The 27,065-nt window shown below is 36.4% G+C and overlaps 2 protein-coding genes across 2 annotated transcripts in view; one reads left to right on the forward strand and one right to left on the reverse strand.

Annotated features, from left to right (window-relative positions):
- The window catches only part of CMTM5 (CKLF like MARVEL transmembrane domain containing 5), an 18,550-nt gene extending 13,968 nt beyond the window's left edge, over positions 1-4,582 (forward strand). Inside the window, exons 4-5 of the mRNA XM_072415097.1 lie at positions 3,277-3,364; positions 4,328-4,582. Of these exons, the coding sequence (XP_072271198.1) occupies positions 3,277-3,364; positions 4,328-4,344 (105 nt within the window). The 3' untranslated portion in view covers positions 4,345-4,582. The remainder of the gene's footprint in view (positions 1-3,276; positions 3,365-4,327) is intronic.
- Positions 4,583-10,161: 5,579 nt separating this feature from the next.
- Positions 10,162-26,863, reverse strand: LOC140333421 (myosin-6). Its single transcript, XM_072415099.1, has 39 exons — positions 26,802-26,863; positions 24,846-24,882; positions 24,000-24,208; positions 23,751-23,894; positions 23,459-23,615; positions 22,593-22,620; positions 22,407-22,503; positions 22,072-22,164; positions 21,788-21,851; positions 21,474-21,572; positions 21,242-21,345; positions 20,245-20,383; positions 20,027-20,145; positions 19,708-19,857; positions 19,402-19,572; positions 18,945-19,254; positions 18,787-18,857; positions 18,369-18,456; positions 18,081-18,198; positions 17,876-17,999; positions 17,659-17,795; positions 17,002-17,257; positions 16,355-16,597; positions 16,092-16,268; positions 15,852-15,997; positions 15,671-15,761; positions 15,180-15,569; positions 14,285-14,530; positions 13,758-13,954; positions 13,096-13,279; positions 12,849-13,014; positions 12,613-12,737; positions 12,139-12,447; positions 11,829-12,032; positions 11,612-11,737; positions 11,254-11,529; positions 10,631-10,726; positions 10,405-10,539; positions 10,162-10,276 (listed from the first exon to the last, which is right to left on the reverse strand). The coding sequence occupies exons 3-39, from the start codon at positions 24,198-24,200 to the stop codon at positions 10,253-10,255; spliced, it is 5,805 nt and encodes a 1,934-aa protein (XP_072271200.1). The 5' UTR covers positions 24,201-24,208; positions 24,846-24,882; positions 26,802-26,863; the 3' UTR covers positions 10,162-10,252.
- Positions 26,864-27,065: the final 202 nt, after the last annotated feature.

Raw genomic sequence — 27,065 nt, forward strand, 5'->3', positions numbered from 1 at the left:
GGGGGGATGACTATACCATCTGCTAGATTATTACCCAGTATTAATATAGCACCAACATATTGGACGGCACTTTACAAAGTCCATATTTATGTCACTAACTGTCCCTCAGAGGGGCTCACAATTTAATGTCTCTACCATAGCCGTATGTTATTAATGTTGTCTAAGGACAATTTCTGAGGGATAGCCAATTTAATTAACTTCATTTTTTTGTGATGTGGGAGGAACCCAGAGTACCCAGGGGAAACCCACACAGACACAGGGAGAACATACAAACTCTTTACAGATAGTGCCCTGGCTGGGATTTGAACCTGTGATCTAGTGATACAAAAGTGTGAGTTCTAACCACTAAGCCAACCATACTGCCCTTAATTTTTTGTTTTATTTACCTTCACATTTAGTATACCACATAAAGTATGTTTGTTCACACCAGCTGACCATGGATGTTTGCTCACTGTGCAGACACCTGATTTACCCACCCTATCTTATGTGTAACAAATTAGATCAAAACCAAATGGCTGTTTCTCTGCCATAGATTAGTTGACCAGGGCATGTGTACATATATTGCAGAGTGCAAGCAGTGAGATAAGCATGCTGATGAGAAGAATGATTCATATACTATTAGCATAAAACAAAAGTTGACCATTTGGTGCTGTGCTTGATAATGAATCATGCAGACCACCTGTAAGTACTAAGATTATTTAAATGCTTAATTATATTTAACACCTTTGAATCTCAAATCTCTTAAGAGAACTTGTAGTTAAACCACTGATTTCTGGCTTCAGGTCTGAGTGCATAGACAGCAAAGACAATAACTGTGCCAGAGATTTACAGCAGATTTTTTCTTACTAGCCATCTGCATGGACATGGGGGACTCGTGGCCACTATACCCAAATGAATCAAAGCAGCAACAGAAAGATATATGGCTACTTTTTTCCTGGATACAGTCATTCCTAAAACATACCTTTCATTTCTTTATTAAGTGGGCTATAGGGCTAAAGACAAGTCTTGACTGATTTAGGGTCAGCACACAGTAATTGACCTATTTGCTCATTTTAATTAAATAAAGAGCCTTAAGATGGTCATAGACTTCAGGGAGCAGTCAGACTTGCAGGCAGAGTGTAGTTTTAATTGACATGATTTACAGTGATACAGCTTTCCTATATTTTTTTTGCTAGCTTGAAAGTTGTTGCCATGTATACATGCTGGTTATGTTATGATGTTTTGTCCAACAGGTTGTTTTACAGACTATTTTACAGACCATCATATCGAAGCTCCTAAAATACAAACCCACACAAAACATATCATCATCTCTATTTAAAGACTGACTCGTAAAGGAAACAATTCATCATTTAATTACATTATGATAAAACACCAACATCATCCATGATGACCACATTTCCAATACAAAATATTAATAAACATACCAGGACTTGAATCATTCCAGGTACTATACACTGCATAATCCCTATGACAATGTCTGGTGAGAGGTCTATATCTGCATGACAATTTTCTGTTTTATTAATAAGAAAAAGCAAAAATAAAAATAATAAAACCAACCAAAATACAGAAAAAAATAATTCTGTAATGTTTGTTAATTAGTTCTAAATTGCATCAAGAAGAATATTGTGAAGCTATTAAAAATGGTCAGCATAGTAAGAATTTAGCTCTTTATATTTATCTGTAGAAGTTAAGTATATACACATTGCTCAGATATTGTAGAATACCTTATACTGATCCCATAGTTTGTATATTCAAATCATTTCCTGTTGACTGTGCTTTACTCTGTTTCCAGAAAACATTTACTTGTTTTTAATAAATTTGGTAAAATGAACTTTTGCATGCCTTAGCCAAAGACGTTAAGATGTCAAACAAGATTCTCAATGGATCAATATTCGTAAGTGCAGATCATACTGTTTTTGAACCACAGGTGGAGAAATGATCCCTTGTTACCACAACCCCTTTCACATTTGGCGAGGTGGTAAAGTGGATTAAAGCTAACTTAGTTGAAACTTGTTTGTGACATGTCTTTTTGAAAATAAGGAGCCTATAGAAGTAACCAACCAGGATATTTGATTCCTTGATGATCTGTAAGAATAAATCCAAATTCTCTCCTGTTTCTCAGTATAGGTCTGCCCGAGACCCCAGATTCAGGAAAAAAATGTATTCCTTTATCCATAGTAATCGGATGTCTACTTTCTTCAGTTTGAAATAGTATAGTGAAAAGTGCCAATTTTTTTAGGCTACTGCAATGTACACAAATATATTTGCCAACTTGAATTATAATAAATATGGTTTCTGTTGTTCCTGGCAGAAAATAACTGACATTTCTTCTTCACGCTTCAATCACTTTGGCTATTATATCATGGCTTTCAAGTTTATGGTGGGAATATTGGTGGGGATCATGGTAATAACAGTAATCACAGGGCAGGCGAAAAAGGCATGTTGTAAATACAGTTATGGTAATGTCAACAACAAAGATGGTAAATGGCCAAGATAGCGATCAAGGTGAAATTGATGGAAAAGTTGGTAAATGGCTGTGATGTGCTTTAAGGACACAGGCCATGTGTTGTACCTTTGGTATAGTAGTTTCCTAATAAATCTACCCACTCCACTCAGTGTAGCCCACCTGCACAAGTCAAGTAGAGGGCAACATCTCAATGTGCGGGCTTCCATGACCCATGGTTGACTAGGAGATTGTATTAACACAATACCACCCAGTCACCATTGGAACTGAAAGCCAAAAGACTCTTTATGTCAGTGCTGGTAAAAACAAGCAACTAGCCCAATTTGGGTTGGTAGATACAAGGTGGTTCACTATCCTGAGCTTAACTTGTTCTGCTACTATCACCGTATACAGACCTCTATCTCTACTAATCTTAGGTTTGAATTTAGTTGGGGGCAGACTAGGGAGCACATTGTCATAATAACATTTTAGAAATGCTGAATATTTTTCCAGCTAAATGAAGATGTTGACATGATCATACTTCCTGTGCTTAGAACTACAGTGTGGAGGGAAGAGTCCCACTTCCCAATTACAGCAATGGGCAGCAGGACTAGAGAAATATTATGGGGCACTAAAGGAGGTTCCAAGGGCTACTTTCCGCCTGCCATCCTACCATATATAGAGCCCTAATCAAGTTTTTTTGAATTGACAGATTTTAAAGAGATATACTTTAACCAGTAACAATATTAATTTGCAATATATATCTGCATTCTCTTTCGTAATTTTTCTTTACGCGTTAGATACTTGCTGACATTAGTCCTGGTTTCTTGCAGCTCTTTGGCTTCATATTGGTTGGTGTGTTCTCTTATGATGCATACAGCATATACAAGACGGAGATTATCGACAAATCCGAAGAGAGAGGTAAGTTGCTATACTCAGTTTGTCCACTCAGTGTTTCATCTTTGTGCATTATGCCTAATTGTGAATTTCAAACCACCTAAATTAATTCTTTCACTGATAAATTTATCTTGTTTTAAAGCCCAAACCCAGACTGAGCAGCTCCCTCCACAGCTACAGTGAATGAATTAACAGGACAGGAAATGTGCTATTTCCAGGAGTACCAGATACATAAAATTTCTTTTAGGATTTAGATAAGCTGATTCCAGAATGGCTTGTGATGGTTTCCATTACTTAAGTGATATTAAACAAACCCAACATGTATTCTGTGGAAATAAAAATTTCATTTTTACACATAAAAGAACAGCTAAAGGCTGGAAAGGCCCCTTGGAAAGTTTGGGGTAATTATAATGATGTCCATTACACTTACTGTACCCTTCTACCTCTAAACTGGGGATCTTCAGTTATAAAGTTGTAAGCTGTAATGTGAATCTGGTCATTGACAAGTTTAAATTAAACTTATGATAAGAGTTACATAAGCAGACTTTGTAGGCTTGTAAAAATGTGAAAACAATCCATAGATACAGAGATACAGACATCTGATGTCTTCCAAAACCTTTCACCTGCCTTCTTGCACCAGTTTGTCAATGTGGCTGCCAACCACACCAAAGAATCAATCGGAAGGCTTTGGATTTTGGAAAGGATGGCACCAAGTCTGATTTACAGAGCAAAATGTAAAACTTGCCTGTATCCCTAGATCTACATATCATTTTGATAGTTGGGTTCAATTGAGGTTAACGCCTGTTTGAATTGCCCAGGTATGTGACGGGTTTACAGATAGGTAAAGTGTCCAGTTATATCTATTTGTGTTTACTAATGCACTTTATTATCCCTTTGAATGGGCCTGAAAATGAACACTGCATTGTACAATATTCTGTATTTTTTGTCAGTTATTTCATACTCTTATATGATTTCTTTGCTTTGTAGGTGCTGATAATGCGTGAAAACCATGTACAAAGACTAATAGACTCTTGGATATGTCCTGGGCATTTTAACATTGCGTGGTTCATTTTTAAACCATGATGATTTCAAACCTTTTCGTAAGCTTACTCTGGATTCGCAGTATAAATATTTTACACCCCTGGTATGAGCCAAAGCAACTAGAGCAATTTGTTGCAAAGAGATAAAAAATGTGAAGGTTATATATATGTCTTCCTAATAAAACATGTGAATCTTCCATACGTAGACTCTGGTGCTGAAGTAGGTTTTATTTCAGATATGTGACCTTGCCAAATGTGTAGTAGAGGAGTATAAAATAGGGTATTGAAACTACTTGAGATTTTAAAATAATTTTATCCACGATTATCCATGATTATTTTGAACGATCGTATTTTGCACAATTCTGTACATGCTGTAATGATACGATCGTTCAATTATAATCCATCAATAATTAGGAAGTGAAAGGAATAATAGGAAGTGAAAGGTACAAGAGAAAGTGTATCACAGAACAATCCACAATCACTGAACAACTGTACACACAATAGATTACGAATGATCGTCGCCCAAACAGATCCTCCAGAATGGTCGTTCGTTTCCAGCGAGATTCCTAGTTTGTGGGCGTCGTTGACCAGGCGTTGTACACTTTTTTAGTTAACAATTGTCGAACGATCTTTCGTGGATCGTTCATTTCCAACAAAAATTATTGAACGTGTGTACGCAGCCTTACCACACTTATATTGTCAATGCTTTCTTTCTTAAATTGTAAAATGGCACTGGATTTAGAAGCCAATTTCATTTTTAGGTAGTCCAGTCATGTCCTAACTGCTGTAGGGGGTGACATAGTAATGGGAAGACGAACCGTCTCTTGGCCCAAACATAACAAGCACCATCCCTCCACTGCTACCATATGCTACAATGCCATTCAACTCAGTGCCCTGTTCATTAGGAAAGTTATGCCAGGATGTAACTCTGTTATCTTCTTATTAGTTATTCAGCCTGTGTACTTCATCCATACTTAGTTCACTTCTGTTGTCAGCAGAGTGACAAATCAGCCAGGTCAGCACTCTGTCCTAGTCCTTCATCCCCAAAAATTGCATTTCTCTGTTTTCTTTATTTCATTTAATCCCATTTAACAATTACTAAACTGAACAATCAATGCATTTTGTCATTTTAATTCACTGGTTTATTTTCCTCACATCATGAACCTACTTAATCTTGTGTGTGTAGAATAAGCAATCGCCTTGCTTTTTTATTACAACTATTATAACATGTTGAACTGGTGGTAAAATCGAAGCCTGATGTCGAGGTCAATAGAGTTGGCTTGACATAAAAAAAATGGAAAAGACCTCCTGGGTGAACTGTTTTTATGGCAAGCTTCAAAGTCAGGACGCACCTACTTTTTTCTGCCTAGCATTGGATGAAGCTGCTAGATTTGGCCTGTTCTGTTCTATGAAGGGGAGATGGGGAGGACGAACGAGGGGCACCCAGCTGAGCTCCCCTCCATTAGCCATCCCTGCTTAATAATTAATTGATCCACCCGGACAGATCCGTGAATGAAATCGGAGGACCACTGTACACATGCTAGATTTCACCATAGTTCATATCAGATGTAGCTGATAGATTTGGCCTATATGTGATGCTCCATGGATATATGCATATAACTTACATGGAGGGCTAAGTACAAAGTAGCTAGATTACAGGTAACATGTCCTGGTAATATATGCAAATAAACAGCACCTAAAAGATATACCACATCTGGGTAACCACTAATATTCCATGGCAGGCCTGTAAATGAATGCACAGATACTGGTTTACATCTGGCTATTGCTGGATGTAACGAGTAGTTCTGGCCTATATATGATGTACCATATGTGATTGTGGCTACAATGGAATACAAAGTGGCTGGATTTCAGATGATATGCAAATGTATGCAAATAAGCATCTTATACTGAGTTTAAAATTATGCTTCCACTGGGGATTAACCTCCCTAGAGGTAACCCCGAGTATGACCCGGGGTAGAAAAAAGTTGCTAAAAGCTATAGGTTATAGCTAATCCTTTGGGAGGTAATAGTAAGTAGAGTCTTACCTGATCAGCCAGCGTCCCGCGTCGTCCATCGTCGCAATCTCTGTCTTCTTCTCTCCTCCTCCGGCCGGCTTCTGCATCCGATGAGTCACCGGGGAGTTCCTGGTAACTTTGGTGTGTGTGTACGTTGCCGGCGGGGCGGGGCGGGAAATTCAAAAACCATTTGTATTGCATTCAATACAAAATAACTGTATTGAATGCAATACATTGGATTTCTATGTGTAAAAGCAGTACATTGTTTTCAAGAACATTTATTTTACAGTATATATATTAGTATGGGTATAATATGTATTTAAAAAAAAAATATTTAAAAAAATTAAATTTTTTTTTTAAATATTTATAGATTTTTTAATTTATTCAATTTATTATTTGTACATGATTTTGTGTTTCAAACTTTATTATACTTAAAATGTTCATGAAAAGCTTTTAGACATATAAAACCGGAAAGAAATGAACCGCTAGGGAGGTTAAAGCAAATTTAGGCACAACTCTTCTGCCTCCCTGGTATATCTGGTCAGTATGGCAGCATAGAATTACTTTATGGTGTATAAACATAAAGCACTCTAAAAGAAAGGATTTTTTGTACAGATTGCATACTTCTATGGTAGTTGTGTTAATTCTTCATCCATTAGATATTTTAGTCACTTCAACTCTTTCAATTACATACCCTGGAATTTAAAGCTCTGCAGTGCATGTTCCCTCTAAGGCTTATTACACATTTGCCAATTTGCACTTTCAATCCAATCACCGATCTCATTAATTGATTGAATTAACCAGGAAACTGAAGAAAATGCGACATCAGGCTAATTGTAAGCAACCAACTTTGATGTGTTTTTAACCTAGATTTGGATAGACAGGATGGGTTGGTACATATTAAGTGAAGGCACACAAATTGTGCTGTATGTAAGATCGGACTGGTAAAACATCTTACGGGTGTGTGCCTCACTTTGGGACTGAAGATTTACCCATTGCTAATTTGAGTAGGCTGGTCAGTAAAACTGGTAGCAAATTTATTTGTGTTTTTCTCATTTTAGGTGAGATATCTTTTCTAGTTCATTATAAAAGTTTGAACTATGAAAGCTAATCCTTAGTTTTTCATTGTTTTCCAAGTTGTTGAGTCTATCAGTGGATGACCTCCGATTTGTGTATCCAGCACTCCCTGAGAAATGTTACTGGCTCCCTCTTTATTTTATTTGGTATACAATCAGCAGGATTTGAGAGCTGCAAGGCAATGACAAGGCAACACATTTGGATGTTATTTTGATATATGCTAAGTCTAGTGCCCAATGAAAAAAAAATAAATAAATAAAAGTGGTTTATGACTTAATACAATAATACATTCACATGCAGGGAGTAATATAGGACACGCTCTATCAGATCCAGTATAGATTCTATGTTGTCCCATTTCTGGCTTTGAAGACATGATCCAATTAGTCCAAATTTATTTTTAAGTGTATGTAAATCTAAAAATTTTTTTTTTTAAATATGTTCTGCATCACATCCGACTGTATACAGTTTTCTTGGCATTTTTGTGAATTTGTTTCTTATCTGGAGACTTTGCCAGTAACAAAACTTTCTGTTGCAGGTAAGAAGCTATGCAACTCAGGAATAATTTGCTTTAATAAACAGTATACAAATATATTGCAAAACATGTTTAGGGTTTTCAAGCCCACCAATAACGTTGGCTGCTGGCTGCTGTTGGATCTTTTCTGAATGTTTCTAGCAACAATAGAATGAATGAGCACTATAACACACAATGCTGTTCTGTGGAGAAGAGATGCGGAGGTTGAGCGAGGGGCACCCAGCTGAGCTCCCCTCCATTAGCCATCCCTGCTCAATCATTCATTGATCCACCAGGACAGATCGGTGAATTAAATCAGAGGACCACTGTACACATGCTAGATTTCACCGTCGTTCATGTCAGATAACAAGCATGTAGCCCAATTATGACTCTAATGTACTGTATATAAATGTTTATGCAATATGCAGTTTTAACATCATTACCTTTTACTTGGTATAATATATATATATATATATTTTATATAATATATATACTTGGTATAGCATATCTACAATATTACCATTTTGTATTACTATTCAGTTTTGAAGTACAGACGTTTGACTGTCTGAAGGTACAAAAACTTTACCATACATCTTTTATTTGGCCTAGACTAATGACAATAGATGATTTTTATAAATCCAGGGACGTAGAATAAATCAAAAGGCAGTCCTATGTGCTGCATCTGGGTTTAGTAGATTTATAGATGTACTGTATGGCTGTAAAAACACAGTGTTGTTTTTTAAATTCAACAGACAACTGATCCTAGAAAGCAGTCAATACTCTACAACATAAAAATGTAAAAGTAAACTCACAAGCTATCATTTTAATTTTACATCTGAAATTAAAGTATAATGCAAGTAATGAACTCAATCTGTATATATATCCATAAATATGTCCATATATTTTGTGTAAATTTCATAAATTATCCATCTCTAGCACTTCTAATGTATTATTAATGAAAGCAAAGCATTTTCTTGGATGACTGCCTTTAGCATAATTTGATGAACCTTTGATGTTTCCTAAAAATGCTATTTGGCAACACTAAATTGTAACAACCCTAGTAACAGTTTGTACAATAAATTAATGATTTAGATTTTTCAGAATATTTGAATTTTTGATAACTTTATTTTTTACAGTGAGTTTTTAGTGAACCTTAGGTCAAAAATGTATTGTTGGTCCATTCATAATGCTATAGCTACCATTTACTGAATGTTATCCTGGCTCTCTTAAATGCTTATTTCTCTACTAGAGTATGATTCCCTAAAGTCCCTGTTCTGCAGCCTCCTGAAGCTTCTATTTGTTAATTATGAAAAAGGACAACATTTGATAAAAATACTCTTGGCTGGCTTTTTATTTCAACCTTACACAGCACCAGTCCTTTGCCATGGTAAACTGAAAGAAGTGAACGTGAAGCAGCAACTACAAGGAATCCAAGGGACCCTGGTCTAGAAAGAGGTAAGGTTTGCAAGATATAGGCAGCCATTTTTTATTTACTCTCTGCCTTGGACTAATGAACTTTAAGCAGACCTAAAGAAAGTTTTTGACTTTATGTTCCTTTAACCTTGTGTTTAAACATTTAGTTTGTGTGTTGAAACAATTACAGAAGACAATAAGCCAAATGAAATAAAAGATACAGCACAGTACATGGGGTAATGCTGTACTAGGTGTTTGTGCCCATACATACACTGATACAGTTTTGGAAGATCACATAGACTTTGTGCAAAGAGCATCAAAGTGGAACTCCATGTAAAATACAAAAGTCCCTAATGGTTAGTATCACCTTCAATGAAAATGCTTTGCCCCCTGGGATTCATTATAGAATGCTACTTCACATTGCTGCATTCGATGAATTCTCAAATAAAATCCCCCATATAGTGTTTGGTTAATGCAAAATGTTTTCATTGTTTTATTAGGGGTCAAGCGCTCAATAATGTGTAAAATGTGCTGATTTACAGATAAATAAGTAGGAATACTATACTCATCAAGTAAATTGATTTATAAACCCCTGTGCATTAATTTTTTGGCTTTGCTAGAGCCAGCAAATCTGGTGTAATATCAGGTGTATAATATTAGTATTATGGGCTTTCTCTGTCAATATTTATCATAGTAAAAACACGTAATGTATAGACACTCAAGTTGTGTCACTTAAATAATAGGAAAAAGACCACAATTTTTGGATGCATTATGCAAGCAATCTTTATTTTAGTTTCTTTAACATAGTATGTACAGGTTCAATAGGATCTTTAAAACTTTAGGGAGATTATTCTTTCTATTCTTCATCATGGAGCTTTTGCTGTTGAAATAAAAAAAACAGAATGAGATAACAAAAAATAGTAACATAGAATACATCTATTAGTAAATCAAAACAACACAGTGATCCATAGGAAAGTAATATAAGGGAGAAATATATATTATACTCACCTTGCCTCCAACATCTCTGGTCTTGGCACGCAGCTTGTTGACCTGGGATTCAGCAATGTCTGCTCTTTCCTCGGCTTCATCCAGCTCATGCTGTACTTTACGGAACTTGGCCAGGTTTGTATTAGCTTGTTCTTCCTGCAAACATAAATTGTGAGAGAAGCGTTAGGAAAGCAGGGGAAAACAAAATGAGTGAAGGAAAGACGGCATATATATTATGTACACTTACAGCTTCCTCAGCCTGTCTCTTGTAAGCCTTCACTTTAAGCTGGAGCTTATCAACCAGGTCCTGAAGACGAGCTAAATTCTTTTTGTCCTCTTCTGTCTGTAAAAAATCAAGAGTGATTGTAAGTATTACTGCCATGCAAAATATTTTCCAAATGCAAACTATTTAAATTTTTAAAAGGATATTACTAAATTAATATTTTACATTAAGGTATACCCAAATCCAAAATATTGATTTTGTTCAGAATAGAGAATGGATAAAACCCCTGTTTTTTAATTTTGTCCTCTTTCCCATGTTTACCAGATTTCCCTTTATTTCCTACTGTTTATACAACAAAAAGTAAGGAAATCTCTTCAAAGTAAGGAAATCTCTTCAAAGTAAGGAAATACTTTTCCTAGATTGTCTTCACCAGGACATCACCAGGACTGTATGTCCCCAAGTGGAAAATTTCTCTTCTAATTCTGAGTGTTGGATTTGGAATGTTGCAATGTTAGATTTTTTCTCACCTTCAAAATCAATATTAGCAGACATATGGACAGCAATAAAAAACCTTGCATGGTTTTAATTAACTTTATACTAAACTAATTAAATACATTTAGCTATACTTTAATTTTAACCTGTCATACCTGGTATGTAAGCTCTTTAATTCTCCTTTCATACTTCCTCACGCCCTTGACAGACTCAGCATTGCGCTTCTGCTCAGACTCCAGCTCATTTTCCAGTTCCCGAACTCGAGACTCCAACTTCTGCAACTGCTTCTTACCACCTTTCATGGCAATCTGCTCAGCTTCATCCAGGCGTTGCTGAAGATCTTTAATTGTCTGCTCCATGTTCTTCTTCATCCTCTCCAAGTGGGCACTTGTGTCCTGCTCTTTCTTCAGTTCTTCTGCCATCATGGCAGCCTAAGTAGAGGAAGATTGGAAAGCAATGAGGAATAAAATAATGTGATACAATGGAGTTCTTTTTGCAGTTATATTTACATACATCAGTTATAGCTTTTTTGGCCTTTTCTTCTGCGTTACGACACTCCTGCACTGCTTCTTCCACTTCTGTCTGCAGCTGAGACAAGTCAGATTCCATCTTCTTCTTCTGATTGATCAGACTGGTGTTCTGTTCAGAAAAAAAAACATAACAAAATTTTGTGAGATATTATATGTGACTGATACTAATATGGTAGTGAAAAATCTAGTTCCTTTCTGACCTGTGAGTGGAGGAGCTGTACTCTCTCACTGGTCTCTATCAGTTCTTGTTCTGCAAGCTTTCTTGCCCTCTCAGTCTGCTCAACCAGAGACCTCAGTTCCTCCAGTTCAGCTTGGAGCAGCATGTTTCTTCTCTCCACAATTGCAATGTTTTCTTTAAGATCGTCATTAGCTCTTAGTGTGTCATCCAGTTGAATTTGGGTGTCCTGCAAGTGACAACAAAAAATAGTTATTGCTGAAAAGAATGATCACCACTAAACATGTAAGTATTATGAGGGTCTATAAATTCATACAGATTTATTATCTGCATACCTTAAGACTGCCATGTGCCACCTTCAGGTGTTTGTGGGCCTCAGCTGCTGCACGGTTGGCCTGGCTAAGCTGAATTTCCATTTCATTTAGATCACCCTCCATCTTCTTTTTTATCCTGAGGGCCTCATTGCGGCTCCTGGTCTCTGCCTCCAGTGAAGTCTGCAATGAATCCACCAAACGTTGATGGTTCCTCTTCAACTGTTCCATCTCTTCATCCTTTTCTGATAGTTTACGCTCAATCTCAGACTTCACTTGGTTGAATTCCAGCTGAACACGCAGTATCTTGCCCTCTTCATGTTCCAGTGAGGCCTGAAGAGGAAGACATTTAAATATTTGAAACAACTTCAAGGACTGGCATTCTTTTAGATTCTTGCTATTTTAAGCTTTGTATCATACCTATTTGACATGAGGTATACTAAATTACTAAGTTAGTTAAAAAAAGAAAAAAAAAATTATAATATATGTTGGGGTTACCTCTGCTTCCTCAAGTGCAGACTGCAGTTCCATCTTCTCCTGTTCCAGCTGTTTTCTAACCTTTTCCAGTTCATGAATATTTTTTCCACCTTCTCCCAACTGCTCTGTGAGGTCTGCGATTTCCTCTGTGGAATAATTATTTTCATAGGTTAAAATTAATATATCAGCCCATTAAAAAATTCCTTATAGACATTTCATTCTTTTTCATTTTATTTTAGTGTATCTAATTTCCTCACCCTGGAGATTTTTGTTTTCTCTCTTGCAAGTTTCAAGATGCTCCAGAGATTCTTCATAGGCATTCTTCAGCTTGAATAGTTCAGTGCTCAGAGTTCGGGCTTCTTTCTGTGATGCCTCTAGCTCTGTCTGAGACTCCTCAAATTTCTGCTTCCATTCAGCAAGGATCTTAAATATTTTAAGAAGTTTAGAACCTATTCATGACACATTTGTTTAATTATAATGTTCTCTTTCATTTATGTTTATTACCTTATCAAAATTCCTTTGTTTCTTGTCAAGTGCTGCACATGCGGCATTTGACCTCTCTAAGTCAACCATCAGATCTTCAATTTCATTCTGTAAACGATGTTTAGTCTTCTCAAGAGATGAGCATTTGGCATTTACAGCCTCTACAGCCTCCTCAGCTTCTTGAAGTCTTTGAGCCAACTTTTTCCTAAAGAAAAAGTACAATATTTACAATTTACTTTTGTGTTTTTAAGAATTTAAGAACAGACCTACCATCTCAATGTATCATAATGTAGAAAAAATGTACCCTTTTAGAGGCTATGCACATACATGTTCATGCAAAAGTTGCCTTCACGTTCACCCACCTGGATGGAAAAGGCTGAAGCAGAGCCTTTTAACAAACAAGCTTTATGCTCGTCTTATACAACAGTTTGAAACATAATCCAAGCAAAAAGCTTCTCTGTTTAAAGGAATTTTAAAACTGGGATGGATTAGGATACCTGGACAGATGTTAAAGGAGCAATTTATTATTAAAGCAGGTTAAGCAGGAAATGGACAAGTATAACAAGTAATTTTTTAATGCCAAAGCAAGGAGTAAAGGAAAAAATAAAACATTTGTGTAAGTAAAAACAGAAAGTCACCACACTGATTACATAGAATGGCACTGCATGGATGTTGTTACTCACTTGGCCTCCTCCAGTTCCTCAGTCCTTTGGATAGCATCTGTCTCATACTTGGTTCTCCATTGAGCCACCTCTGAGTTGGCTTTGGATAGAATTCTTTGAAGCTCTGCCTTGGCCTCCTGTTCTTCCTCATACTGTTCTCGTAAGAGGTCACAGTCATGACGGGCAGACTGCAAGGCATGGGCTAGCGCATTTTTAGCCTAATGGAGAAGAAACCAATACTGTATATAGTTACCTCAAAAACTGCAAAACCTTTAAAAGTTTAAGATAAGCAGAAGCAAGTATAAAGTACCTATTATCTTCTGAATAAGGGATACTTATCTGTGGTCAGAACTTCAGTAGATCTTGATGTTTGATGTCCTTGTTTAGTTTACCAAAAAGTTATGCAAAGTAAAATCTTTTATAGGTTGTATGTCACCTTTTTAAGTCAAAATAGAATTACCTATATTCTATACACTTGTGGAACACTATTCAACAGATATAATAAATGCTACCTATTTAAAGTTGGTAATGATGAGAATGAGAATTACCTTGTTTTCCTCTTCCAACTGCCTCTTAAGGTCTTCCAGTTGCTGAGTGTAGGTCTGCTTTCCACGTGTTAGCTGGGACACTAATGCTTCTTTCTCATCCAGTCTGCGAGACAACTCCCCACTTTCTGTCTGCAGTTTAGCTTTGTTAGAAGTTAACTCATTAAGTGTTCTCTGAGCCTCTTCATACTTAGTCCGATGTTCATTCATCTGGTCCTCCAGTGTACGGCACATCTTCTCTAAATTGGCCTGGAAACCATAATGTAAATGTAAGAGAATACAGTGTGAGGCAAAAAACCTGCTGCCGTTTAAACAGTAAATAGGTGTAATTACTAAACCCTTTTGTCCCAATTGGGGTTTAAATTCCGCCCCTGGAGCCATTTAAATATGGCTGCTTCCGGTCTCAAGAATTGGAGAGCTGTAGTTGGCTTTTTTTAGCAGTCTCTGGAGCTCTGACAAAGGCAACAGCTATGTACTTGAATTGAACCTGGATACCTTATATAAGGTGTTGCAACATAAAACAAGGATACTTCAGATAGACAAGAGTTTTGGATAGAAGGTAATGGAATAAAGCCACAGAACCTACAGAATGTGGAACATTAGATCCGGTGCTTTTGTATGAGATTGTATGAGACAGGTTTGCAAGAAGTGTGTTTGATACTTAACTGTGCCAGCCTAAAGCACTGAAAAGAATAGAAAGCAATATTTTCACTGACAAATAGGTATGTTATTTCCAAAAATCAGCCCAATTAAAATGATATGGGGGTACAGCACTATAAAGAGTTTACAAAATGCTTAAGACCTAAATTTGTACAAAATTTTAGACCTAAAGTACAAAAAATTAAGAAGTATAGGGCAAGTTTAGAAGAAATGCAAGATAATACACTAGTTCCCTCACCTTAGCTTTTACCACCTGCTCCATGTTAGATCCTACATCATCCAGTTCCAGTTTAAGTTCACTCTTCTCCTTTTCCAGTTTCTGCTTGACTCTCTGTAGGTTGTCTATCTGCTCACTGAGCTCTGCCACAGAATCAGCATGTTTCTTCCGTAGTGCAGCAGCAGTGGCCTCTGATTGCAGAGTGGACTCTTCGAGATCCCTCCTAAGTTTAAGGAACTCAGCCTCCCTCTTCTTGTTGAGCTCCATTTGCACTGAAGTAGCCCCTCCAGCTTCTTCTAAACGCTCACTGATCTCCTCCAGCTCTCTTGATAGGTCAGAACGAAGTTTTTCTACTTTGGCTCTTGCAGTTCGCTCTGCTTCCAATTCCTCCTCCAACTCTTCTATACGAGCCTAGGAAAAAAGCCATTTATTTGTTATGTAGATAATTTGGTAAATTAGGTAAATTATTCTGATGGCTAATATAATAGATTTAAAAGCATATTTGCATGTACCTGGTGCTCCTTGAGTTTCTTCTGATATTGCACGCCCAAAAGTTGTTCATCTTCTATTTTGCTATTTAGCTGGCCAATCTCAAATTCCTTCCTGTTAAAGGAATATTATATGTTATATTAACATTGCTGAGGCCTGCCACCATACACCATATTGTTTAAAAAATTAGTCGAGATGACATACTTCTTCAACTTCTCATCCAACTGTTGCTTGTCATTTTCAAGATCCATTACATTCTCTTGGGTCAGTTTCAGATCACCCTCCAATTTTCGTTTGGCTCGTTCCAAGTCCATTCTTATTTTTTTCTCTTGCTCCAATGATCCCTCCAGCTATTGGGGATAAAGAGGTGTCACAATGGATCTTATGTAAAACCAGATAGGTAATATAAATGACTGAGACATGAAGAGCACAATTGTCACTTACATCATCAACTTGCTGTTCAAGCTTAGCTTTTGACTTTGTCAGCACGTTGACTTTGTCTTCTTCAGCCTGAAGGTCATCTAGTGTTTGCTGATGAGCCTCTTGGAGGGCCTTTTTCTCTTTGGTAAGTTTGGCAATGATTTCATCCAAGCCAGCCATCTCTTCAGTAAGATTTTTAACCTGCAAAAAAGAAGATGAGCTGACAAAGAAAAGAAACCGAGAACGGTAAAAGACTTGCATAGGTATCCAGAAGTGAAATGTATTACCTTGTTCTCCGTGGCATGCTTCTCCTTTTCCACTTTGGCTAATGTCAGCTCCAGATCATCAATATCCTTCTTGAGCTCAGAACATTCATCCTCCAGTTTTCTCTTTTTAGCTGTTAGCTCTGCATTCATCTCCTCCTCATCTTCCAAACGTTCTGTCTGCTCCTTCAGCTTGGCTTCCAGTTGGATTTTGTTTTTAATGAGCTGTTCACATCTTTCCTCAGCATCATTTAAATTGTCTTGTTCCTAATAAAACACCAATTTTATAGAAATATTTCATTATGAAGTAAACATTTAAGCAACTTATCATAGGTAAACCTGTATGAAAATGTTTGTTCTATTTAGGACCTTTTTCAAAATATATACCTTGGTAAATGACATGATTATTGCATCAGTCACCCCTGCATTTACTGCAAGTCAAAGCTACTAATGTAACTTAGGAATAGATGTTATGACAATGACAAAACATTGGCCCTTTTTGCTTGATGGTCATCTACACTTGTCTTTATTCAAGATAAATTTAGGATGTTTTGTATGGTCATCTCAATTCTCTATAAGAAGTCTGAAACCTGAATCAGTGAGATAATCTCATTGTATATATTTTTTAGGTTTATTTCTAGACATATGTATACATGTTAAAGTAGACTTACAGATTGGACTTGTAGTTGCAGATCGTTCTTCTCTTGTAACAAGGAGACCATCTTCTCTTCAAGCTCTTTGCGTCTGGCATCAGACTTTTCCAGGGCTTCCTTTAACCTTTGGAATTCTTCCTTCATGTTTGCCATCTCCTTCTCTGTTTCTGCACTCTTAAGCAGTGGCTTGATCTTGAAGTAAAGCTTCATCCATGGCCAGTTCTTGACTCCCATAAAAGCTCGAATGTTCCACTGAATTACCAGAAGAGCATCTCTGAAATGATACATTGTATAAAGAATGAGGGGAAAAAAAGAACATTTGTTTATGTAGCAAAATGTGCCATATAATGTCAAACTCTAGACAAGAAGAAGCTTTAGTAAAAGCAAGGGAATTTCCCCCCCCCCCGGCGATTTTGAGTGTTACAGTTATCAGATTTCAATGGATACAGATTAATTTGACTATTTATTAACTCAGGTGAAAGTTCTATCTTACCTATTAAACAATTGATACTGAATACAAGTTTCTAAAAAAGAAGTTGTAATGGGTAAAAGTGATTCTTGACCATAATTATTTCATTTGTTCTGCCTTAATAAATATTGTCATTGATATTAAAATTTTATCCTGTTCTAAGCTAATTGTGCCTGTAATTGAATTTTAAGTTTACATAAACTCACCTGCGTTCTACAATCTTCTTAAATTCTCTTCTCATCAACAACCCTCGAGACTGTGCTTGGATTCGGGTAATGATCCTAGAGAGTCGTTCATCCCTCATTTCTTCCAGAAGACCCAAGAGACCAGCTTTAAAGAACACCTTTGTAAAAATGTAGGATGTTGGTAAATTTGTATGCGATTGAGGGTACAAATGTTAGAAAAAAAGGAATCAATGTTTACCTTTGTATGTCCAAATTTGTACTGGGTGTGATCAATCTCCAGTGATCCTAGAAGCTTTTCAGCACCTTTTCTGCTGTCTATGAATTGTCCTTCAGGTATGGCTGAAGGATTCAGGATGCGGTAGCTGTTGAACACAACAATTCTTTAATTGATGTTCAATTACACTTTATACATACGGCAATACAATTGAAAGGAGCACACATACCGCTGTCTGAAATCACCATACAAGATACGATTGGGGAATCCTTTTCTGCAGATTCTAATACCTTCCAGCACACCGTTACAACGGAGCTGGTGCATTACTAAAGGATTGTCCATCTCTCCTGCAAAATACAGATACACATTTAGCATGTAAATAGACTCAATATTAACATTAGTGACATTAATTACTGTAGAAGAACTGAATACTTAGGAAATTTAAAACAAAAAACCATTTCAACCAAAGAAACACAAAAAGAAATAATCTCATACTGATCCCATGACTGGTTATTACCTGGAGCTTTCCTTTCATTAGGAATGATACAACGCACAAAGTGAGGATGAGTTGTCTTCAAGTTGGTCATGAGCTTATTTAGATTTTCCTGTTGAAGCAGAACAAATATGTCAAGAAAGGGTAATGTACCTACATTTACTGCAATAGGAATTTATTTCCAAACTTTCTACTATAGTAGCATACATTTTTAAATTTTGCCGAACAAGAACGTTTTTGTATATTCCACATCCATCAAAAAGATTTAAGCCTTTAGATTTTGGGTGACTTGTAGAAATTAAAAGACAATCAGTCCTAATTCAACCCACTGATGAAGCTTGTGGTTGTGTAGACAATGTAAACAAGAACAAATAGTAGAAACCAAAAATGAAAAGTTTTATGCATTTTCAAAGAAAAATATCACATCTAAACCAATTCTCACCCTTTGAAGAGCAGACACTGTCTGGAAAGAGGATCCCTTCTTCTTTGCTCCTTTACCCTTTCCACCACTGTCTATAATGTGAAATAAAAAGCAGAGATAATGAACACCTAAAACCAACAAACTGTCTAAATATTTGCAATGTTCTTAGCAGGTCCTACCTGCATCAGAACCGGCATAGTTGGCAAACAAATGTGCTAAGAGCTTAAGTGATGACTTCTGGTACAATCCGACAACAGTCTCATTCAGGGGATCCTTGTTCTTTTCCAGCCAACCAAGGATATTATAGTCTACAGTACCAGCATAGTGGACCAGGGCAAAGTGTGCTTCTGGTTTCCCCTTGACATTACGTGGCTTCTGGAAGTTGTTGGATTTGCCCAGATGATTATCATATAGCTTGGCTTTAAATGTTATATCAGAGGCCTTTGGAAACATGCACTCCTCTTCAAGGATGGACATGATACCCATAGGCTGTAGAGAAAGAGAGTTTAGTATATTGTAATGAAAAATTGAACATACCTTAATAGGAATATAGTCAAAGAAAGACAGAAATATACATCAGAAACAAATATATACATATAAAGTAGTTCTGGTTGTCTTTAAAAAAGCCACTCTTACCTTTTCAATAAGATCAATACAGGCTTGCAGATCCATGCCAAAGTCAATGAACTCCCATTCAATGCCTTCTTTCTTGTATTCTTCTTGCTCCAACACGAACATGTGGTGGTTGAAGAACTGCTGCAACTTCTCATTAGTGAAGTTGATGCAAAGCTGCTCAAAGCTGTTGAACTGGAGGTGTAAATAAATTGACAAAGAATTAGGGAAAAAATAGCCTTGGCTGTTATCCATTCCTTCCTTTATGTGGTTTTACAGAGGCTTCTATTGTCACTAATCTTTTTTCACATTTTATTATGTAATACTTACATCAAAGATCTCAAATCCTGCAATATCCAGCACACCAATGAAGTATTGTCTGGGCTGTTTGGTTTCCAAACTACTGTTAATTCTAACCACCATCCACAAGAACATTTTCTCGTACACTGACTTGGCCAGAGCACCGATAGAATAGTACACCTAAATAATGTAGAAAATGAATATTAATGTTAAGATGACTGGGAAAACAGAAAAAGAAAGAGTACATTGAAAGTAAGATATCAATATTTAATTGAAAATCCAATATGTAACAAATATTGGGAGTGTAACAGAAAGTAATACTACTGAGATAAGAAAAAGTTATCTTCACCTGCTGGACATTTTGTCCCTTGGTGACATACTCATTCCCGACTTTAACTCTAGGATGACACAATCCTTTCAGGATGTCAGCAGAGTTTAGACCCATTAGGTAGGCAGCTTTGTCAGCCTCTGCAACATAAACACAGTCCATGGAGTAACTCAGCATTTAACGTGAAGCATTTATAAGATGGAGTAATTATATATATGTAATTTATTTGCATGTCTTACCTTCAGTGCCATCTGGCTCTGCTTGTTCTTCCCTTTGCTTCTGCTTGAATTTCATGTTTCCAGAATGCATAATGGCTCCAGTCAGCTTGTAAACACCAACTTTTTCATCAGCAGTGAAACCCAGAACATCAAAGGCATTCTGGGAAAGAGGGACAACATAAGTAGTATACTAAGAACATTTATGTGTAGACAATTTATGTCCGTCAGAATAAAGGCTAACCATAATGTATTGTGTCTTACTAAGCTTGGTAATTGAGGTAAATAGGAGGGTTTTGCAAGCCTTACAAAAAGATATAATAAAAATGTACAAATAACGTCTAATCTACATCACTGCATTATACTCAGAACAATGCCTGAGCCTTATTCCCCATGTGTTGTACTGGCGCTCAAATCACTCGTGTTTTTTGTGTGTTTCCGTGTGAGGTTATTAGGCTCAGCCTAGTACCATGTCTGAAGAACAATCCTAACAATTCTTAGTCCATAAATGATTTCACAAACATTTTCTACTTTTATCAATGAGTAGGTTAGAACAATATTCTACAGAACAAAATTACTGTACTTCTGTCCTTCTACCTCTGTTAAGATGAAAACATAACTGAAATAAATTTTTTTTATGGAAACTCATATAATTTACCAAAATGGTTTGTAAATCTTTTCAGTTACTCTTTCAAGTTATAGGTACGTTACTTTTCTATATCTCAATTCAGTAATACAGCTTGGTCAACCTTCTGTCTCAAACTGAGTTTACAGTACAAAACCAGGAACAGCAATCTGTTCAGGTCATGTTTGTCTTTTATCCTGTGCCTCCCGCTCCTAAAACTACGCTCACATTGATGACTTGTTGGTTTGTGTGAAGCATTTAAGCACTAATTAGCAAATAATGCTGTATTTCAAATTCTCAAACCAAATGTCTCCTTACCAGGAATTAATTCTACTTCTACTGAATATGTGTATCTGTTCATCTAGATTTATTTGAATTCAGTTACTATATCCTTACATCGGTTGCCATGAGTTCATCAGCATCATCTATGGAGGCGACAGTGACTTCTCCTTGGGAGATGTATGAATAGTCATATGGGTTGTTGGTGACCAGAAGCATGTCTGCCATTAATGACAAAATAGAAGTTAATAAAAAATATTTCACCAAGAAATATGACAAGTATTAGATATGTTATACTATATGTTTTACTAGGCCATATGAACAAAGGTGCTTGACATCTAGAACACACCAAGAAGCTCTGGCTTCTTCATGGACAAAATCTGGTAGAAGATATGATAATTTCTTTCTGATTTCAGCTGGAAGATGACACGAGATTTCTCCAGAAGATCTAGACAGACAAAGTTACATTAGTTAATTACATGCTGCTAAAATTTAGAATTATAACGTAATAAAGTATAAGATATAAATTAAAATATATAGCAAAAGTAGGGTATAAATAAAACTGGTATATGCCACATAGCATATAAGACATCTACATTTTTAAAATAGACCTTTTGGATAGTGAAATAGTGGTATGAAGGGACAGAAGGGAAAGGAACTCACAGGTTTCAATGTCAGCAGAAGCCAGCTTGCCGGAGGCACCCAAGTGGATTCGGATGAATTTACCCTGAGCAATGTGAAAGATGGGAAAGAAGAAGACAGAGAAATAGAGATCAGGGTAGAATGAGAATCCACTGCTCAATTGAAAGAAACATGAAAGGAACATAGCAACTCTAAGATACCAAAGCAGAATATAAGTGAAGCAAGGTATGTATAGAGATGTAGATGGAATGGATGAAAGAATATTAGCTAAAGGAACATAATATCTATTTTGCAGTTGTACTTACAAATCGTGAAGAGTTGTCATTACGGACTGTTTTGGCATTTCCAAAAGCCTCCAATGCAGGGTTAGCCTGAATGATTTGATCCTCCAGAGTTCCCTGAAAAAAATATTGTCATGTCTTTTATTAGATATTTTATTGTGCTTGAATACTTTATTGCCCCATAATTTACTTCTTGTGTGTATGTTATTCATTTAATAATTTATGTTCAATTAGCAACTTGCATTTTTGGTGTTTCTACTCTGTTTGCTTACATCATCTATATAATCTCCCAGTCTACCTTTTTTATTGTTAGATTTTCATTACAATAATCTCCTTTTTTCCCTTATATTACCCATTACCTTGGATGAATCCTTTTTTCCTCCGATAGCTGCAATGCTAGCAAAGTACTGGATGACACGCTTGGTGTTCACAGTCTTTCCGGCACCAGATTCTCCACTAAGTGGAAAAACACAAAGGCAGCATTAACATTTTTGGAAAATGACAATGTCCCTAAGAGTTAGGGATCCAGGAAAATTCAAACTTACGTGATCAGGATGGACTGATTCTCACGATCTAGAAAAAAGAACACACAAATATTTAGAAAGAACACACCTACAGTATATGACTACCTAGGAGGGGTGTCATTATCTGATCCCCAACATCCTTTTTTTTGGCCCCCAAAGGAATACTACATATGAACTGCAGCTGGACCACCGCTGCATTGAAATAGCGCCGCTACTACAATTCCTGGCATCACTCGCGCCAATAGACCAGCAGACACTCTACCTATGCGTGGTCCCGCATAGCACTGTTTTATAGACGCAAATAATGCCGGGAATTTTTGTAGCGGTGCTATTTCAATGAAGAGGGAGTTTCAGCGGCGGGCCACTCATAAGATTTAGCTCTGCATTGGCTGGGTCTGGCATTTCCAGCACTCCCCCTCAGCTGTACTTTTCCTTGCTACTCTAAGGCATGGACTTGAATGGTTGGATTTTCATAGAAGAATATTGGTATTATTATTGTTGGCCTATGCAAAAGGGTTACCATTGAAATTTAACTCAAAAGGCTACAAGTAGAGAAAGAGGCATAAGATTTTTTCCTAAATAAAATGTAAAAAAAAATGTTTATGCCCCTTTCTCTATTATAGGCTTGTTCCAGATTGAATGTGAAGCAAAAGCTCTTTGTTTCCATATGAAAAGAGTTTATATCTAATGAGAAGGAAAACTTTCCTCAATTTTTTTAATAAATTTCAAGGTTGTCCCGTTTTTTAATTTTGGCCCTCTGTGTATTTGGGTTTGACACCCCTGACCTAGGACATGACTTTAGGCTATCACATTTAATTAACAAGCTAAGGGTGTATAGCCATTAGTCTGGCATTCCATATTTATTGGCATTAGGCAAGGTTTCTAACCTGTCAACATGTACTGATAGGCGTTGTCAGAGATGGAGAAGATGTGAGGTGGAGCTTCACTTCTTTTCTTTCCACGGTAAGCAGACACAACCTCTGCATTATACACAGGGAGCCACTTGTAGGGGTTCACTGTCACACAGAACAGTCCTGAGTATGTCTAGTAAAACAAGAAATAAAATTTAAATATTGTACAGCTGAATTGATGTGAAATAGATTATAAACTGAAACACACTAATATTCTGAATAGATATGTTAGAAAACCTATAATAATTAGAAGACTCCAATCTCTTACATAGATCATCCAGGCTGCATAACGCTCTTTGAGGTTGTACAGCACAGCTGGTTCATGCAGGAAGGTCAACATGGCCATATCTTCAATTTTATCGAACTTGGGTGGATTTTGCTGGTGGACGTCACCTTCCTTCACAGTGACAGTCTAGACAGAACCATAAAATATAAAGAATTATTGATCCAACATTTCTGATGCAAAGAAATAATACAGATACAAAGAATCATAAGAACATTGGGGTTTATTACACACCTTGCCAGAAAGAGTTTCAGCTGTCACTTTGCCACCTTCACGGCTTATGATCTTGGCTTTCACAAATTCCTCTTGGGGTTCTGGCACAAAACATTCTGTCTTGATGTCAAAAAGGCGAGTCTGGGCTTCTAGTCGCTCCTTGTCAGACTTTCGAAGGAATGGAGCAGCCGCCCCAAAGTCGGCCATTAGTGCGTCACCCATTTTGAAGTCTGCAAAAAAAGCATAATTGGGAATATGTCATGTGTAATGTTAGAATTTTCCATATCACACGACCCTCTGCAAAATTTCAATATAAATCACTTTTAAAGTAAAATCTCCAGGTGTTCTATTAAGGTCTTCAGTTACTGGTAAGTAAATTTGAAGAAATGTTTTCTTGGGTACAATGGCGGTATGGGTCCTATTGCACATAAAGAATAAGCAGTTATACCCTATGGTGTGGTTAAAGACAATCGGCCTGATTTTATAAAGCTTTTCAAGGCTGGGGAGGATACACTTTAATCAGTGAAGCTGAGTGATCCAGCAAACCTGGAATGGATCTGGTCCAGGATTCAAAAAGGTTGCTTGCAAATAGCAAATGATTTTGAAGAAATCCATTCCAGGTTTGCTGAAGGACATGTATCATCTCCAAGTGAAAATCACTATGTGTAAATCTGCAATAGTATGCTTGCTATATATGCACATGCATATACATTTATAGTGATTTCATTACTCTAGTGATATTACTGTATTATTAATATTTTAATTAGTATTACTATTGCTTGTCATGTTACCAAAGCTGTGTGTTGGTTTTAAACCATATAGAACACCACAGTAAATGGCGCAAGTCATGGTTACAATTTTTCTTACCTAGTTCTTAACACAAGAAGCAAGGAGAGGATTTGTTCTGTATGAAAAGAAAAAAGCTCAATTACATATTGGCACGAGAAAGTATATGATAAGTACTCAGGAAGTTCCTGGAAGTGTCTACTGCAGAGGCAGTCTTGTGAATAATAGCTTATACAAAACATTTTAGAGGAACATGAGATAAAAAGAGGAGCCAAGTGATAAAAGCATAGAGATACAGAAAGAGGGTACAGAATTATTTATAGAACAGGGAAGATATGAAGTAAGTGGAGGACAGATAATTGAGGTGTTGGAGATGAAATGAAACATAGTGGCATGGGCAGTACTTCTAACAGTTATCACATTGAAACTATGTGAAGACCACATAAAAGTATGTTTAAAAATATTCAAACACTCATGTAACTTTAACACCTCATAGTAAATCTTTCCTATATCAACAGAAAATATGTTTTTAGAAATACTTTTGTATATATAGAAAGGGGCAGAGTGGATTGTCAAAAACTGTTATGGCATAATAAGGCTTAGGATCAAGCATATGCTTATTTAATAAAAATATGTAAAAATGTATGAGAAATGAGTAATCATTTTACATATCGTTTTTATAAAGAGTATCTGCTACAATATATGTTCCTTTTTCCATATTTCAATATGGAAATGCAACTTATGGTGATGAATAAGCATTTTATATGATATTTGTTTTAGCTAGTTCTAAAAAATAATTATGATGACTTTCCAGTGCATTGCTATTGTGGTAAACAAAGATTTACACGTGTACTAATACCCTCAAGAACATCTTGTTCTAGAAAGCATGGCGCAGTTTGAAAATAATTGATATTAAGGTATATTTTACATGTCATGTATGTATATTAAGCAGACTTAGTAACAATGCACCAAAAAGAAAGCAGACTTAAGTTTTTACCTTTTCTAATGTTTGTAAATAATATAAAGTGTATATAAAATAGAAATAACAAGGGTTATAATCAGTGTTGTGTTAAGTACAGAGAACGAGAATGTATATAACACAAACAATTGATATTATTTACCAAAACCGTGTTTAGAGGCAACTACATTGAATCTTTGATCCTGGCATTAAAATTCCGCATAATACCTGAAGAAGAGTTGGTTTATACTAACAAATAAAAGGGGTAGTATAGCTGTGCTTGTAAATTGTATTTGAATCTCACTGTTCCACTGTATCAAATTAGCTTATTTCTTTTTCTAATAAATAATATCTTTAAAATACACAATGCAAGAGTAGCTTTTAAGAAGTTCAGCTAAGATGCATATTGTGCACTTTAGCATGAAACAGCTATACATGTGTATTGGTATAACTTATTATGTATAAAACAAACCTGTTTGAAGTGATTACAGAGTGGAAATTGAAGGCAAACTAAGTGCACTGAACTTTTGATATGTACAGAATTTGTGTATATTTCTCTATAATGTCTTAATTACTGTTATCATTGTTAAAATATTTGGTAAAAGTCAGCATGGGTGCATTGTTCAGTTAAGCATGAATGCCATGACTTGTGTCCCCATAGAACATCTGGTGAATAATAATAATGACTGTAGTGTATTGCAGTTATTTTGAGTCATTGCCATGTAACAGGGATATAACTTAAGACTAAAGGCACTGCAATTATTTGGCACCAAGAAGTGTGTGTCATTATTATCCTGTGATAATGGTTATAGAAGATCTCTCTGACCTTAATATCCTGCTCATCACTTTAATTATGTATTTTGGGTGTTTGGGATTCTCGCTAACTCTATTCTGATAAAATGCTTCCTCAGGTGCACTTTGCAGGTAATGCAAAGCACAGCACTTGCAGCTTTCAAGAAATAATTAAGTATATGAATTAAGCATTGTGAGCAAAATTGCAAAGGTGCATGATGTCTGCTACTTGAATAGGCTACCTGCTGTGTCCGTATACATGTAATGGCTATGCCCAGCAAACTTACCCCAGACCAGGCTGCTCACTCTTCCTTGGTGACAATAGCACAAGTGTGGCTTTTGTTCTCTTATATCCCCCAACTCTCTACCTTATTAGGAACATGTCATCTAATTCTATTGTGGGCAACATCCCCCCTCCTTTTCCAAATCTATTATCCTGTCCCATTCACCTACAAGCCATTGTCTCTGCAGTTTTGGGTGGGGGTGTGTACGTAAGTTTGTGCGTCTGTGTAACACAACCCTTCAATGACATGGAGCAGATTTTGCTGAGA

This window comes from Pyxicephalus adspersus, chromosome 6 (genome assembly GCF_032062135.1).
Source record: "Pyxicephalus adspersus chromosome 6, UCB_Pads_2.0, whole genome shotgun sequence".
Lineage (NCBI taxonomy): Eukaryota > Metazoa > Chordata > Amphibia > Anura > Pyxicephalidae > Pyxicephalus > Pyxicephalus adspersus.

What these genes read in the sequence shown, in the direction of transcription:
- LOC140333421 (XM_072415099.1), bottom strand. Translation starts at nt 24,200, where the DNA reads ATGGGTGACGCACTAATGGCCGACTTTGGGGCGGCTGCTCCATTCCTT. An exon ending in CTATCAGTACATGTTGACAG is followed by an intron (nt 22,621 to 23,458) that starts GTTAGAAACCTT and finishes TCTTTTTTCTAG; the next exon opens with ATCGTGAGAATCAGTCCATC. An exon ending in GAAGAAGCCAGAGCTTCTTG is followed by an intron (nt 21,346 to 21,473) that starts GTGTGTTCTAGA and finishes CATTAATGGCAG; the next exon opens with ACATGCTTCTGGTCACCAAC.